At 34.8% G+C, this 18456-nt stretch overlaps 2 protein-coding genes across 2 annotated transcripts in view; one reads left to right on the plus strand and one right to left on the minus strand.

Annotated features, from left to right (window-relative positions):
- The window catches only part of LOC111058186 (CCR4-NOT transcription complex subunit 6), a 312139-nt gene extending 305250 nt beyond the window's left edge, over positions 1–6889 (minus strand). The window contains 2 exon segments of the mRNA XM_039419678.1: positions 3608–3743; positions 6739–6889. Of these exon segments, the coding sequence (XP_039275612.1) occupies positions 3608–3671 (64 nt within the window). The 5' untranslated portion in view covers positions 3672–3743; positions 6739–6889.
- A 276-nt stretch (positions 6890–7165) lies between these two features.
- On the plus strand, positions 7166–16202 carry LOC111053105 (ATPase inhibitor mai-2, mitochondrial-like). Its single transcript, XM_022339940.2, has 3 exons — positions 7166–7720; positions 8507–8648; positions 15884–16202. Exons 1-3 carry the CDS (start codon positions 7671–7673, stop codon positions 16016–16018), a joined length of 327 nt encoding a protein of 108 aa, XP_022195632.2. The 5' UTR covers positions 7166–7670; the 3' UTR covers positions 16019–16202.
- Positions 16203–18456: the final 2254 nt, after the last annotated feature.

Consider the following 18456-nt stretch of genomic DNA (forward strand, 5'->3'; position numbering starts at 1 on the left):
GATTTAAGGGAGAAGGGGGCTGGAGAACGGTGGTACGATTTTAGAAGATGGGCCCGGAATTTTTTTTGGGGGGGCCCGGTTTGGAAACGTTACGCCACATCTACAAGTTTTTATCAATTTGTACAAAAGTGGCCCTAGCCCATAATATAAGTGAAGTGTTTTTACCAATAGAAATAATACATAGTTAGAACATAGATTAATAAGATTACAGCACAATAGAGTATTGGCTTCATAAACATTCAAACTCACTTTTTTATTTGAGATTAGAGCAGTAATTGAACAACAAGAAATCAGTTTTGATTGAAATTGTTGCAAGCGGAAAACACTGAATATCGTGGAGTTACAGAGCAAACGTAGGCCTACAATACGTTGGGAGGAATCGAATTTTGAGCAAACGTGGAAAAACTGATTCAATATATTGGGCAGATAAATTGCAGAGATGCTGAACAACAATGGATAAGAAGGTGGTGGACCTAATCAACTATTTGTGGCATGGATCCAACATTCATTCGATAACAATGCAAATTGTTCAACGCCCACGAGTCTGCAACAAAAGTCCACAATTGGCAAAATTTGAGACTATCATGAACACTATTTGAGAGAAAATAATTGAAAATCTATAAATCCACAAACGGTCGATCTAGTTTAGACATACATAGGGTTTTCCTAATTTTGTCTACTGATTGCGGCCGTATAGTTGTAGCTACAAGTTGAGACTTGGGCCCGGTTGCACAAAAGCCTGTTAAATTTTAACCGTGATTAAATGCTCCGATAACAAATCAGAGGAACCTTCTTTTCAAAAACGCCATCTCTGTGGCATTTAATCATGATAAAAATCTAGCATGCTTTTGTGCAACCAGGACTTGATATTGTAAAACAACTGGTTTACTAAAACAATTATGAGAAACTAGTTTTGGTTATTACACCAGTCTTTAGTAAACTCAGTATCTACAACTCTGTAAGTGACAAATTGGTTTCTCATTTATTCGGTATGTCTTTCCAAATTACCGTGGAAAGCAGTAGCGTCCAAAAACCAGTTCAGTACAAATGATGAACTATTGTTTTATCAGAATAATAACTAGTAGTTCTGTGAACAGTAGACCTCACGCAGTATTCTCATCCACAAGTACCTAATTGAAATTATAGACCTTATGGAAATACAGCAATAGACTGGCTTCTCCACACATCTGTGTAATCACTTGTCAGATGATTTATGATGAATAATTCTATAGTCCGATTTTTATTCTAATATTGGAGTATGAAGGAGGCTCCTTTTTCCTATTATCCTTGAAATGCAAAATTTCAAAAAACCTTGTATATACATCGACGCGCAATAAAAAAGGAACATACCTGTCAAATTTTATGAGAATCTATTACCGCGTTTTGCCGTAATGCGCAACATATAAACATTTAAACATTAAGAGAAAAAATGCCAAACCATCGACTTGAATCTTAGACCTCACTTCGCTCGGTCAATAAAGGTCTGTGCCCATCTTACGGTGGCAATAACCAGTCTACCGAGAGGACTGATCGCAATGTGGTAAGCAAATTTAAAGAATGCAAGTTTTTGAAATTTGTAAATTCGGCAAATGTTTGGACACCCATCTGCCAAGAATATTGTCGCTGTACATGAGAATCCTCTTCAGGAAAATCCTTCACAATTTTTGGCAATTTCTATACTGTGATAACGAGTCTCTAGATAGCACAATAACTCGGTCTCTCCGACTTCTTATTCTTGTTCCTCTTCTCTTTCTTATTCTTCCTGTCCTCTTCTTCAAATTCATCTTCTTCTTTCTTTAACAAACACCCAACTACTACATAATATTAAGTTTTTAAATTATTCAATTAAAAAAGAATATTGCAGAAAGAATAAGATAGACCAATGAAATCATTGACGAAAACACCAAATACTCACGAAAGATAATCTGTCTTATCAAATGGATAATGAATGGAACTAACACAGAAATTTTTCACAATCTAGCCAATTTGGCAATTTAAATAATTTCTAAAAAAAAAACCAACGTTACCATGAAAAAGCCTATCTATACTCTATCGTTCATCTTGGAAAATTGCAGGATTTCTATTCAACAATCAACGAATTCAGGATCTGCACAAATATCACAAGTGATATATTTTTTTTTATTTTATAGTCACAAGCGAATCTTCATTTTATGAAAAGTCTCACAATTACATACAGACTCAACGTACTAGCTAAACAATAATTGTGATGAAATGATAATGTTTTCTAGTTTAGGCTGGCAATTAAGGCTGCTGAATTGCAAGACATTTGGCCTACATAAATCGATGCTGACTTATGCAATACAAATCTGCAAAGCTGATTAAGATTGTAAGATCAAAAAAGCTCGAATTGGCAAGATGAAAGCTACAGAAAGCTCATGAAGTTAATAATATATTGGAAAGAAAAAACAACGAAAAGTAATCAAATCTCACATTTGGCTTGTAAATTAAGGGATGTTTCACTGGTTATCTGAAGTTAACTTTAGCTGAATTATTTATTTAATCAATTAAGAGTCACAAGTCGTTATATAGATATATTATATAATATATACTATATATTATTGGTCAGATCAACTCTAAACCTGAACGCAAAATTAAACATGTGCTCAATAGATAATACTTCTAAGTCGTGTAAATTGGGGAGAGTTCAACAGAGAGGAAAAACTGAATTCACTATTGTTAGGTTTTGAACGTCAAAATGTCAATCAAAGCATGAATTAATATAAAGATTTTTCTGTAGTTTAGTACCTATATTACTGGGCCATGTTGATTGAAATATTTTGAAAAATATATTTTAACCAACGCAAGTTTTATATGTGTTTGACCAAGTAAAGCACTAGATGACTAGGACCAATTTAACTCTGCTTACTAACATACAATAAAGATTTCGTGAACAATTTCATAAAACCTTTTTTCTCTTTTCATATAAATATGGTTACGGTTACAAGAAGCTCAAAAGCGATTTTGCATGAATACATGCTAGGCTATTTCAAAGATTTTGTGAGGCCATCTCAATTTCAATTATACTATTTTCGAATTGTTCTTCTTTTAACTGTAGGTTTAAACAGGTTTTATAGTGAAAAATCCGTACTTCTTAGTGCCGGTTGCACAAACGCCGTTTAAATTTTAACCGTGATTAATTTCACGAGAACCAATCAGAGAAGCCGTATTTTCTAAAAGGCCTTCTCTGATTGGTTCTCGTGAAATTAATAACGGTTAGAATTTAACCGGCGTTTGTGCAACCGGGCCTTAATCTTGTAAATTAAATATATATGAGAGTCAGTTCATATTCTACAAATATTTCAGTGAAAATCTTTACTCTTCAATCTTGTAAATTAAGGAGATATGAGAGTCAGTTCATGTTGTCACAAAGACTCGAGATGATGAAAGAAAGGTTCAACTAACAATAGAGGTTTAATACGGAAGTGAGTGAAATGTCAAGATAGGAAATACAAAGCGCAGGTTAAATAATGTATTACTAGCAAAACGAACAAAAACTCAACTGGAAGCAACAACAACTCTTTCGCCAACAACACACTAGTGTTTTAGGAAAACGGCAACAACCGAGTGCTATGATTCTTCTCCTTACTTGCTGACATGAAATAGGCCAACGTTTCACCATCTTCTTCATCGGCGAAAGCTTTTGACAGCATATTAATTGACAACCAAAGTGACAACAGTGTTGACTGCTACAACAACACTTCTTGCTCTCTCAGCCACTCAAGCTGACAACAGACAAACATTCAATAAATGACCAAACAACACACAGCACTCAAATGCAACGTCAGCAAAATTACTTGGAATGAAGTTAAGTGTGACGTTGAAGACAAAATGCAAGTTAAAACAGAATCTGGTTAATGGAAGGGTTGGCTAAATTATTTTATAAAAGTTCACTGCATGGTCGAATTAGATTTCCATCTACTTTGGCTAAAGAAACATTACACTTTTTGTGTAGTTGAGAAGTTGATATTGTGGTAATTATTCATATTGCATGAAAAAGACTAGGAAATTGTCAAAAAACCACTGATTTATTGATAATTGGAAAGACCGGTTTCGGTTATTACACCATTGTCAATCTCTGATAAACATTTAAATAATGAGAAACATTACACATTGATCTATGAATATTGTACGTGGATAACGATCCAAGCATAGAGAAGCGGCGAAGGTAGCGTATCAGAGCACTACCTCCGTAAACAAAGCCGTAGTGCATTCGTGTGACGTCAGCACAGGTAGGGCTCCTACACCAATAAAAATTCGTTGATTTCAGTTGATCTATAGTGAGGTCCACGTTATAATGGCAGTAGATAGAGATAGGAGAATAGCGTTGCCGATTATCTGCATTTATTAATTATATTTCTACACTGCCAAAAACATATCTGTCATCGTTGTGGAACTAGAAAAGGATAGTACCACCGGCTTTATCGAATGATAGACAAGGATAGCAAAACCAAAGTTGATCAAATACTGTGATTATAACGTGGACCTCACTATATATCAGCTAGTGTTTTCATTGGTGTAGGAGCCCTACCTGTGCTGACGTCACAGAAATGCTCTACGGCTATATTTGCGGAGGTAGTGATCAGAGAAGGTAGTTAAGAGTTGAGAGAGTGGAAAAGTAACGCACCTATTAAAATGTGTCAGAACATAGTGAAGCGGTTGTAAAGAGAAATTGGCGACCACGCGTAGCAAGCGCTGTCATTTATACCCTTAAGCTGCATTCCCACAGTGACCGGTAAAGTAAGAATATTATTCCCTTGCATTTAATCACGGTTAAAATTTAACAGGCTTTTGTGCAACCGGGCCCAAGTTCTAATGGGTCTGTTCATACTATTAGTAATTCTATTTTCACTGTCACTGATAGACTATGTGGTAATCCACAATCGGACTGTTCCCACTCAGCACGGCCTAGCGTGTATGAATAATCTAATTTGAACTTATAGGAATTATATTCCTACTGTAGCGGTCACTTTCACTGGATTCAGCTAAAAGCAGCTTATTCGTTTAGGAAAATTAGGCTACAACTAATTTTAGCAGATTGCAACGGACTTATTGTAGGAAAACACTTACTGGTGTCAACATGTATAGACGGGGAGAGAAGAGATGGGCGACCAATAATTTAAATCACGTCTTTTTTCATCATTTTCCATTTACAAAACATCGGTCTGAATGGAAATTAATGGGAAGCAACGTAATGAAAAGCTTCAGCCACCAGTAAATTGCCTTCTCTACCCTCCCCGACTATAAGCTGAATTCATTGAAAATGACCGGTACAGTAGGAATATAATTTCAATAAATTCAAATAGGCTTATTCATATACGCTAGGCCTTAGTGAGTGGGAACAGTCCAATCAGAACTCATCAAATTATATATTATTTGTGCCGGTCACTTTTTCTGTTGTGTGGGAATCTAATTCAAAATTGTTTAGGTTAGGTTAAGTAGGCTACAACTAATTTTAGCAGATTGCAACGGACTTATTGTAGGAAAACACTTACTGGTGTCAACAAAGAAAATGTATGTGACCATGTTTAAAATCGGATCCATAACTTGAAAATATCAGCTTTTGTATACTCAATAATTAAGACTTACTAGGCAAACAAAAATTGTTAATATTAATGAAAAGTGTATTTTTTCGCCATATTCAAACTACAAAAATACCTCATTCAAAACTAACGACCAAGTTTCTTATGAGTAAAAGAGAGGGGCGTCGTAGATTGATTTTGACTTGGCACGTAAAAGATGTTTTCCATGCAACACGAATAAAGATTTTTGATGCATTATTACATTTTTGATGATATAATAAAGCCTATGCTTGTATTTGGGGTAAAGGGACAGACAATTTTATGCGCACAGTGCATTACAATCAGCAGTTCCCAAATAGCATGATCAACACTATCTGTCTCGGGACACGGAAGTAAATATCCATGTAGCTTAAAAGGTTCTGTTTAATAATGTTATAAAATTAAAAGGTTAGGTTAGGTTTTTGGTTTTGAATAGCAATAGTTTGTTATTATTCAATATCATCATTGGTGCTATATTTGATATTTTCAATATCGATAATAGGAACAAAAAATACGGAACTGTCCCCCAGTTACTTACAGGCTTACAACACAGTTGACTTGAGAGGATCATTTTAGTAACAAGCTAATAACACAAAAAAATAATATTGTACAAGGGCATTTATAGTTCTGATTAAAACATAGTAATGGGAAGCTGATTGAACTAATTATTAGAAAACTGGTTGCTCAATCTGATATTGATACAACAGTACTATGTTTATAACCCCAATTCAACTTTTACATCAATAAATTTTCTGGAATAGAAATTGGATAACGAAATCTTCTAAGATACAAAATTGAAAACAAAAAAATAATAGGAGCTTAAAATTATGAATGACACATTTATTTGTCTATTCCGATTCTAATGATAGGTTATACAACAAAAACCGTACTCCATCACCGTTGTATGACAAAGATGGATTTAGTCAAAACTTCAAGTCATTCGTGGCTTAAATTGAAAGAAACCGTAATATAAGAAAAAAGATGAGAGATCAACAAATGATTATTCAATACCATTATTTCAGGTCATAAACTGAAAAATGAGTACTGTAGGTCACTTAGCCTAGAAAAGTAACTTCCAACATCATGACGGGTGAGACTAGAAATTGGAATTACAAAGATCTTATAATTTGAATATTTCAGACAAATAACAGGAACCCACCTTCATCTACCTCAGAGGCCAAATCAACGGAAACTGCAGATTCGGATCAAAGTATTGTCTTTTACCTCCTGATAAACAAAACAACTCAACAACATATACAAAATCACGATCGACTCTCACCCTCGCCTCAATACTGAAAACTGAACAGGACAGTGTGACTGTGAAGAGAACAAAATTCTGTTACGCCCGCTATGTTGGTAGACGTTTGGAGTTATAATTTCTTTATAAAAAACATACCATCTTTCAATTTTTTCAAAAAATAAAAACTAAGTCCCTCTCAAAATTATTTCTATTTTAATATTAGAATTTGGCTTGAATCTTGTCATAGTTCATTTTCAAAAAAAAGTCATATACTGGAAGACAAGAATCACTATGGCATTGGCTGATCATTTTCACATGTTTCACTTCTCAGGGCATTCTACCTCAATGCAACCAAAGAAACAGAGTGAAAAAACTGTTCAATTTGCCTTTGAAACGATTTATTATAGAAATTCATAAAGGTCTGTTAAACTATTCATTCAGGTTTACCCTACCTCACTAAACCAATTCATTCATCTCTGACAATCTTTTGTTCTCTGTGACGCAAATTACATGAATAAACGGTCAACCTTTATAACGGAGAATTTTTTACTCACTTTTGATGATGTGTGTCTCTGAAAAGCTTATTTAAAAATAAACAAGAAAGAAATCGAGTTGAAATTGAAAAATAGATTTGAAAAAATATATATCAAGGATAAAGAAAAATCTTTACAATTTCTTTCAACAACACAATAAATTTAGGGAAATTTTGGACTATGGTAAAACTACTAAAGTGGAAACACTGAGACAAAGCTCGTCTGCTCTGCTCGGCACGTCGTCACTTTGCTTGGATGACGGTGTAAAACTAAAATAAATCAGTTTGTTTTGATCTGTTTAAATTTTCATCAGCAATAATGTTACGCAGTACTGCTAGTTTGATTCGCAAACAGTTATTCCAAATGGAGTAAGTAAAAAACAATTATCATTTTTTAATCTGGTAATTACCACAATTAATAACTACTTATCTACTAATATTGAGCATAACTCAATATTTCCTTATAATGTTCTGGAGTTTGGAGGAGTTATAAAAATTCTTAAATTTATTCACAGAAAGAAACTGTTCATATTACCGGTTTTAAGTTGTTACTACATGTTCTTGTCCTACTCTAAAGCATTTTCACTGCATTTTGTTTTATTAAATATTCGTGTTTTACCATCGACTATAGAAATTATTATTATTATTCTAACCATCTAAATTTAGATACCAAAGCTAGATTACATTGTAGAAACCAATCAAGTTATGATTTGTGGTTTATTATTCTGGTGACAAAAAATGTCTGCAACATAAGTAACACGGCGCTACTCCCAATCATGACAAAACTAAAAATGTTCTAAAGTTTAAATTAGTGTTATTGCTCTGTTAGTTCTTTTTCCTAAGATAGATAATTATAGACATTAATTTAGGCAAATACTTATGACCTTTTGATCAAGGAGCATTGACCTGTAGTGCCAAACTTATCTAAAAGTTAAAAATATTTTGAATATAACTCATCTTACATTATTATTTTTCAGTTAAATTTATATTAATACTTCTCAATTGTGGAAGTGTTAGAACTAACAGAATTGAACAGCCAAAGAACATAGACTCTACACAAAATTTGAATATAAAATGTCCATAAATATTTTCCTATATCAACCTTAAATGTAATGTAAAAAACATTTCAATAAAAAAAATTATATTGGTTTGCAGAAACTTACGAGCTTACAGCAAAGTTGGTGACTTGGGCAGTGGTGCGGGGAAGGGCGGAGGTGGAGGAGGTTCCATTAGAGAGGCTGGTGGCGCTTTTGGCGCAATGGAGGCAGCACATGAAGAAGAATACTTCTACAAGCAAGTAAGTTCAATATCAATCTTTCATTAATAACAATTGTACAAAAAATGTCAAATTGTTGACGAGATAAAAGTGAGGTGTTTGATTTGGGTGGGACACGTTGAGAGAATGGCCCATATGAATAAAGTTGAGAATTTGCTCATACTTCTAAAATATGGAGCATTTGCTTCATTTTCTATGAATAAACGTGAACAAAACCTTTTGCTTATGCTCATCAAAAAAAAGTTTGATCAATGGCTCAAAAGTAAAAGCTTTTGCTCAAAATTGTATGAATAAACTAGAGCATTTTCTCAACTTTTGAAGCAAATGCTTCAAAAAAAGTGAGTCTAGTCTAGAGCAGCTTATCACATTTTGCTCAAAGTAAAATGGCTCAACTTATTCGTATGAGGAAGAGGAAACTATACCAGATACTATCACAACCAATAGTGTAGAACTATAAAACTCTTTTTAGATTCAACCATGATATATATCGCCATTATTCCTACAAAAGAATAAATACAAAAGCTACTATAAAGATAACCATCACAAAATAGAAAATAGGCATTTAAGAATATGAGAGTGTAGACGATTATAAGAAGGCTATTGATATTATAAGAATATGCTGAAGATTAGCCTAATATAGAGATGACATTTTTTCACTCTATTATTTTAAAATTCTAAACTCAAGTTACTCAACTAACCTAAAACTGTATTCATAAAAAATAGAAAACAGAGCAGACGACGCAAACACAAGCGGTGCCCCCTGTTTGCATATTTAGCGCTTCCGTGAGCTATAAATATAAATTAAGGCTATAAAAGAGAATCAGCTGATGAAAAATCTTTGAAATACGTGAGCATTTGCTCCAGAGTTCAGGAGCATAAGGTAAGAGTATAAGGTAAAGCCTTTTTCATATGAAAATGAGATGCTTTTGCTTCTACCTTTTGCTCATGAGCAAAACCTTATGCTCAATGCTTTTGCTCATGAGCATTTGCTCTGGTTTTATTCATATGGACCATTGTGTCAACTGAAGAGTCGTGAGGAAATGTCTTCAGAAACAACCCAGGAAGGAGAAGGCCCAGGAAGGAGAAGGCTGAAAGGATTGTAGGCTGGAGGCCGATATTAGGAAGCTGGGTGTCAGGGGATGGAAGCTTAAGCCAACCGATAGAGATTAGAGGAGAGGCTTTTTGAAGGAGGCCAAAGGCTCTGAATTGGCTGTAGCGCCAATGAGTGAGTAAGTATTACTAACAATAAATTGGTAGTGGCCATAGTCAACGCTGGCTTTATAATTCGGTGGCCCAGGTCGAATCCCGGCCCGGGCAAGATATTTTTCTCTCCCGTGTTTTGGAAGGACGGTATTAAGCAGTCGGTCCCAGCTGCCTTAAAACAGTTAGGTCATTTCAGAGGCACTGAAATAGATCAGGTGGACCTGAAAACTCTGAGACAGCCAAGTCACACGATATTAGAATCAATTTTTCATTGATAAGGGTCGAAACATCGTGGAGCGCGAAGGTAGAAGGTTGCTGTAGAGTGTTGAAAAGTAATGTAAATGTGTCAGAACATTTTGGTGCGGCGACGGTAGGGTAGAAGGAAGAATCGAATAGAATAGTTGTCTATTTTTACCTAGGAGGGCGGAGTTAGGGCGCGGCCGGCCCTCTCTTATACTCAACCCTTCAGGAAGCGGAGACGTTTTCAATACTCAGGTATCTTCTCTGATACTCTCTACCTTCACTGCTCCACTTTATTTTGACTATAAAATATCAGGCTTCTGCGTGAACAATCGCAATCCTAAATATTAACTTAAATTTAAATTCCAAACTTGTAGTCTACTGTATTTAAAAAAAATCTCATCCAGAATGAACTATAAACTAACATTTAGTTTAGTTTTTCTCAAGGAAAGTATTGCTTTCCGAAATAAATTAAGGTACCCCAATTTCTAAATTATTCTAGGTATACGTTTCAAGGTCCCCTGAGTCCAAAAAAGTGGTTTATGGGTATTGGTCTGTATGTGTGTGTGTGAGTGTATGTGCGTCTGTGTACACGATAACTCATCTCTCAATTAACGGAATGACTTGAAATTTGGAACTTGAGGTCCTTACACTTTAAGGATCCGACACAAACATTTTCAATCAAATGCAATTAAAGATGGCGGCTAAAATGGCGAAAATGTTGTCAAAAACAGGGGTTTTCGCGATTTTCTCAAAAACGGCTCCAACGATTATGATCAAATTTATACCTAGAAAAGTCACTGATAAGCTCTATCAACTGCCACAAGTCTCATATCTGTAAAAAATTCAGGAGCACTGCACCATCTATGCAAAGTTTGATTTTAGATATCCAATTATTAGGCTTCAGATACAATTTAAGCGAAAACTTTCAAGTCGAAAAGATTAGCATGAAAATCTCTACAATTAATGTTCAGTAACATTTTCACCTAAAATTGAAAATAAGCTCGAAATTCGAGAAAATAAGATTATTCAATTGCAAACTGTTGGCAACTGTTGATTCTATTAAATCATTCACTATGAGATAGCAGACTTCGCGTGTCTGCAGCGCTATTGTCCTGTCACCAGCTGGCTCAGATCTTAGAAAAGTAGACTTAAGATGCGCGGGAACACTAGCGTCAGTTGATCAATTTTCAAAACGGCAAGGAAAGTTGTGTGAGTGCACAACACCAGATTTTTGTTTATGCGGATCCCATTCGGCTGCGTACGTGTATAGTCAAAATAGCAATTTTCCCAAACAATAAATCGTATCTGTATCATTTCCATTCATATCGTATCCAGTATTAATCTTACTGTTATATTGAATGAAACGACGTACGATACCAACTGAGTGAATGCGATACAAATAGATAGATACGATTTGTTGTTTGGGTAAGTTGCTATTTTGACTATACGCATTCGCAGCCAAATGCGGATCCGCACAAACGAAAATGTACATTAAACCTATTATACTATAGGTTGAACCCTAAGCTTGAACCCTGGACAAAAAATAGAATAAACATAGCTTATGCTATATTTTCTCTATGTTTGAACAATGTGATAACGAACAGAATACTGCAAGTTGAGTGTAAAATAATCGTATGTTGCGTTGGAGAACTGAGGTTTCTAAATTTAGACAGCCTATGCGGCTGAACTTTAGGTTATAACTCTCCCTTGTTTATGTCAAAGGTTAAGCTGTCATGTTTGACAGATTACTCCCAACTGCTTGCATTCATGACTGATATGACGAGTTTATTTTACAACACGGCTCTCATTATTTAGTGTAAGAGATTGGAGTTATTATGGTACTCTCTTTAGGCATTAGGCAATTATGATCATAACATTCGAAAATCTTAACATTATCATAGAGAAACAATAGCGTAAGTAGATATCCCATGGTATAGGGAATTTATGTCGCAACTTTTACTGTTATCTCAAGCCGATTACTGTTGATTATTGTCAATTTTCACTGTTTTGTTGGAGTGAGAGTGTATGAACGGCACAATTTGAGAGACTACCAGCGTCACACAGCTGCATAGGAAAGAACTATGTGAACTATCGGCTTGGGATAACAGTAAAAGTTGCGACATAAACGCCCTATACCATGGGATATCTACTTATGCTATCGTTTCTCTATGACATTATTTAGTAATCTGATTTTGCGTTCCAATGTAATCGCACCTATATATATTTGTTGTAGAACTGATGTTCCAGTTCTCTAGAAAATCATTTCTAGAACAAATAATATACATGTGTAATTTCCCTGTTGTATTTTCATGTTATGATATTACATCATGTTGGCAAACATGCTTTCAAGTTTAGACCATGCAGATAGATAATCTAATTGACTTGAAAAGCCAATACAAAAATAAACTATTGCCCAATTAATCTCGAATGTTTCTCAATTTCTGTATGATGGCTACTTTCCAACTGGGCAGTCAGCAATTATTGTTTACAAAACTTTACAAAAATAATAATTTTCCTACAGTTACGTTGAAAAGTGGGCATTCCTGCACTGATTACAGAACGCAAAGAATCACTTTTCCGCTCTAGTGCGGGAAAAATTTTTCTGCACTCCAGATTTGCAACATGGCAACGCAAAATACTTAGTAGGTTATATGGAGCAACAATGCAGCAAAATCAAAATGAAGTTGGTAACAGTGAGTGGGCTGCTATAGTGAGCAGAGGTGCAACGAAGCACAACGCGCTAATTATTAATCATATATTATAACCAAGGACAACATTTTTATTCAATTTGACAATAAATTAAGTTTTTTATCAATAATAAAATTACACAGAAAAACATTTGATGCATTTCAGGCAATTTTACCCATAATTACCCACTTTTCATATTCAATGGTAACTGTAGGAAAAACTTAATGTGAAATACGTGCGCAAAGTTCCTCTGCTGCACTCAAGAAACCATTCCGCCCTCGCCTACGGCTCGGGCGTAAACGTTTCTTTCGGCGCAGCAAACTGTCACTTTGCGCACTAGTTGCACAAATAACTATTAACAGTCTGCGCAGTATATGCATTTTTTCAAACTTCTTCAAATGAATTCAACTTGAAAATACACCATATTGAAAATATTGCCTATTCACTATTCAAAAACTTCAAGCTACTCTGTTGCTGTAAATGTTATTATACACGCTAATTATTTTTAATGTGTAATATGAATGTGTAGATGGTAGAAAGATAAGTTGGAATTTGGTTAGGGAGATGATTTAATACACCATTATTAAACAATTGAAGACAGTCTTTCTCTAACGTATCATAAGTTACTCAAAGCAGGTAAATTAAATGAACCTACGTATAGTGATTATTTGAATCTATTGTTGGTTCATAGAAAACACAAAAATCTGGTGTGGCGCACTCACACAACTTTCCTTGCCGTTATGAAAATTGATCACCTGACGCTAGTGTTCACGCGCATCTCAAGTCTACTTATAAACAAAGATCTGAGCCAGCTGGTAACAGGACAATAACGCTGGAGACATACGAGGTCTGCTATCTCTTCATAGTGAATGATAAAATAGAATCAACAGTTAGCAATTGGAATAATCACATTTTCTCGAATTTCGAGCTTATTTTCAATTTTAGGTGAAAATGTTATTGAACATCAATTGTAGAGATTCTCATGCTCAATCTATTCCACTCGAAAGTTTTTGTTTAAATTGTATCTGAAGTCTGATAATTGAGAAGCTAAAATCAAACTTTGCATGGATGGGGCGGAGCTCCTGAAATTTTTACAGATATAGGACTTGTGGCAGTTGATAGAGCTTATCAATAACTATCTTAGGTATGAATTTGATCAAAATCGTTGGAGCCGTTTTCGAGAAAATCGCGAATACCCTGTTTATGACAACATTTTAGCCGCCATCTTGAATCGCATTGGATCGAAATTGTTCTTGTCGGATACTTATAGTGTAAGGACTTTAAGTTCCAAATTTCAAGTCATTCCGTTAATTGGGAGATGAGATATCGTGTACACAGACGCACATACACTCATAAACACACACACACACACACACACACACACACACACACACACACACACACACACACACACACACACACACACACACACACACTCACACACACACACACACACACACACACACACACACACACACACACACACACACACACACACACACATACAAACCAATACCCAAAAATCACTTTTTTCGGAAAGCAATACTTTCCTTACCTATGGTAATAGGGCAAGGAAAGTAAAAATCAGACCATCATTTGTGTTAGTGTTATTCTAAGATTGAGGAGTTGTTTATAAACAAGAACATTCTCAATTATTCAAATCAAGTTGCTAATCAGTTTTTGAAAGCATCTTTAAGATCAGATCAGTTCAGCTAAGATCATTTCAGTAAGATCAGATCTAAGGAGAGAGGAAGTTCCAATGGGTTGGGGAACAAGAAGAAGAAGAAGCTAGATTTCCAGGAGAAGAACTCTGATTTTTATTTTTGACAATGGTAAACACAGTTTTTCTCGTGGAAATCGAGCTCTAAAGTGCAAAGGTTCATGTAGACCCCACATGAGTCGATTCAACTATCTTAATAAATTGATCATCAATGTAACTAATTACTAAATTCGATGAATTATTTTATTCTAAGTGCCGGTTGCACAAAAGCAGGTTAAATTTTAATCGAGATTAATTCCACGAGAACCAATCAGAGAAATCAATCAATCAATTCGTTTATTTCCACTTGGCATACAATATATATATATATAATATATATATATATATATATATATATATATATTGGAATTCAACGAAATAAGAATCACATTTTTACAAAAACAGTAGAAAGAACATATTGGTTGAGTGGAATTCCCCCAGTAAGACTATGCGTCTGAGATTGGGGGACAGTTCCTGCAAGCAGTATTATTCAATAAGTAGTTATAATTATGGTATTATATTTACTATAAATTACAATATGTGTAATTAAAATTACACAACTAAGATTCAGATAACAGTAGGTGAATTATAAGTGACAACATAGTACAGTGTTGGGTGTAGCTTGATATCTAGAGTGGGAGAGCAAGAGGACCAAAAACCGGAGGTAATTTATTGTTTTATAAGCCTCTATTATGTTTTGAAACTCTAAATACTTGAACGTAAGGTATGAGTGTATAAATGAATTTAGCATTTCAAAATATTAATGTATAAAGTTATTCCCCAATGCATTTACTCTTGCTAGCTGTAAGGTGAGTGAATTAGCCTCTCAGCTCCAATCCAGCCTATGCTGAAGAGCCATTTCATCAACGAGCTTTTAAAAATCACATTGCTGCTGCTCTCGGCCTCCCTCACATTATCTGGAACATTCCTGTATAAAATCTGAGCTAAATAGTATGGTGATTTGAGTTCAGTTCCGTGTATCAATCTAGGTATATGGTTGTTCCTATGTCGTGTTTGATAATTATGTTCGATATTGGTGAATAGATCTGCTTTATGTTTCCTAATATAACTGAGTAATGTTTTGATGTATAGTTGTCTGATGTTGAGCACAGGGAAGTCCGAGAACAGATGATCTAATACATACTTACAGACGGTTATAAAAGCCGTCTTATCAAAAAGTCCTTCTCTGATTGGCTCTCTTGAAATTAATCACGGTTAAAACTTGAACGGCTTTTGTGCTACCGGGCCTAATAATTTAATTTAATTATCTCGTTTATGTTCATCAGCTGTTGAATTTTCAAAACCTCCTTCGTCCCTCAAATCGACGACGCATTAATAATTATTGTCACTTTGTTGTTGACAGCAACGCGAGCAACTGAAAAGACTGAAGGAAGACTTATCTGATGAGATCAGCTTCCATGAGGAGCAGATCAAGAGACATCAGGAGGCCATTGACCGCCACAAGAAGCGAGTGTCCAGCATTGACGAAGAAAAGTGAAAGGTATTGTAATGTAGGCCCTCTCCATTAGCTGCATTTCCGATAGTACTCCATTGTAATTCACCAACTCTTGTACTTCATTATTATGTCACTGAGTATTATATATTAATTAAATAATAGTTATATAGACACCATTTTGTAATAAGGATTGTTTAATAAATCATCTTTTTGTTGTGATTGAAAAGTAGGGTGTATCTGTTTTCTCTTACCGTATCCAAAGTAATTGTTATTTTCAAATAACTTTTTTGTATAGTGAGGTCCAATTTATAATGACAGTGGAGAAATATAAAAGACAGCGTTGGCGATTTTCTGCCTTGCCACTCACTGCCTTCTATGGAAGGAATCTCCATAAAATCACTTCACTTATATGGGCTTGGTACGTAAATACTGGTTCTTTAAATTTAAATATTTCAAACTACAAGCTTCAAATGCTCTGCAGTGGACTGTATAAAACGAATCAAATCTTTGTGCTGAATATTATATCCATTCAGAAAAAAACCAAATACATAGAACACATAGAAAATCAGAAAAGGTACTCACCAAATCCCAAATCCAACATGTCGCGAATCGAATTGCTTGCCTACTTATATTTGAGGTAAAAGGTGGACAGTTGGATAGGATAGATGAGCGGAAAAGATAGGTGAAATTATGCAAACCGATTTATCTGAAATGTGATTGTTAAAGTTGGTTCCTTGCTGTTTCCCGGTTCTAAGATGAAGTTTACTGTCTGGATATATAGCACTATGACTTGACTATTGATAAAAACAAAACTAAAATTTGAGTTCTGGCATTCACTTTTCACTAATACGAAACGTGAGTAACTTCTCACGTAAAACGAAAATGTAATTTATGTACACGAATAAATGTATAGGCCGAATTTCCTATGATATTTAAATGACACGAATATTTAGGCAGATTCAGGACGAATTTCCTGAATCTTAAGGCCACGACAGGGAGTGCTAGCAATACGAGAGCTGATTTCACACTGACTGGCAAACTATCCAGTGCCTTGAACGATAAATTGATGAGTAATGGATATTATAAAATTATAGAACTCTCCTGCCATCTGGCAGTCAATGAGCGAATGAATACAATTTCAAATGGCCTCAACAGGGCTCATTTATTAAGTATCTCCTTATAAAAGGATACTACAAGTTTTTATATTGTTTTTATTAAGAAAGCTCCAGTATATATGATGTGATATTAACAACTGCTCTTACTTGTAAACAATAATCAATTATATTTTATACGCCAAGAAAATATATTTTTGAATGATTTAATAATGAATTGCATTTATTGAGATTAAATATTCTGTTAATTATATTTCTACATTGTTTAAAATGCAGTTGACAAAGCAGATAACACTATTCTAGCTCCAAAGTTTTCCGATCGTATTTCAACAATGTAAAAATATAATAATTAATTGACAAAATATCCAATCTCAATTGTGAATAATTATTATTTGATCATTGAAAAATTTTTTTCTTGACAAATAAAATGTATATGATTGTTTAAAACAAGAATTAACAGTTGATACTACTTCAGGTTTGCCTGTATCAACTATTTTCTATAGAAGGCAGTGGTCTGCTCTCCTCTCTTTCTCCACTGCCATTATAACGTGGACCTCACAATAGTGTTCAGTGTTGACATCATCCGTAGGCTCACATCAAGGACCGATGAAGAACTAAAGAGTCTATCAGAGGAGGTAGCTGAGAGTATCCTATTATATCAAGCGAGCAATTTCTGTATATCTGTTTATATTTTTTATATCGTGTTATTTATGTTCAACGGATCTCGAATCTCGAAAACGGCTATAACGATTTTCACGAAATTTGGAACATAGTAGGTTTATGATATATAAATTCGATTGCACTAGGTTTCATCCCTGGGAAAACTTGCTGAACGACATTGAAAGGATAATTCATCCTTGACTGAAACAGCTGAGACTTTCGTCGTCTGTGGATAGTAAAAAGTGAGCGTGTGATTCTGTGGAAAATCAAAATATCGCATCCCCGAAATTCATAAGCTGACGTATAGCCAGCTGTATAATATGAACACGATCATTTTAGATAATTGTGTTCTGTTTATCAATAAATAAAAATAACTAGCGAATCTCGGTGCCCCGATATTTGAAAATAATGCAATTCATTCAAATGTGTCGGCGCGTATTCGAGTGGCAAAGTTAGGCTAGGCACACACCATGCAGTTAGTCAAGAAAAGACACGTTTAGTCACAATACTTCACATAGTTGCTTGTGGCGCAACTCACACTGATTAGTCATTGCAATTGAACATATCTTCATAAGCAACTATGTAAAGTAATGTGACTAAACGTGTCTTGTCTTGACTAACTGGTGTGTGCCTAGCCTTAGTGTTGAAGGAAGAGGAGACATTTAGATCTTCCTTCTTTGATGCAACTCTACCTCCGCAGCTCCACTA

Source organism: Nilaparvata lugens, chromosome 1 (assembly GCF_014356525.2).
Source record: "Nilaparvata lugens isolate BPH chromosome 1, ASM1435652v1, whole genome shotgun sequence".
Classification (NCBI taxonomy): Eukaryota; Metazoa; Arthropoda; class Insecta; order Hemiptera; family Delphacidae; genus Nilaparvata; species Nilaparvata lugens.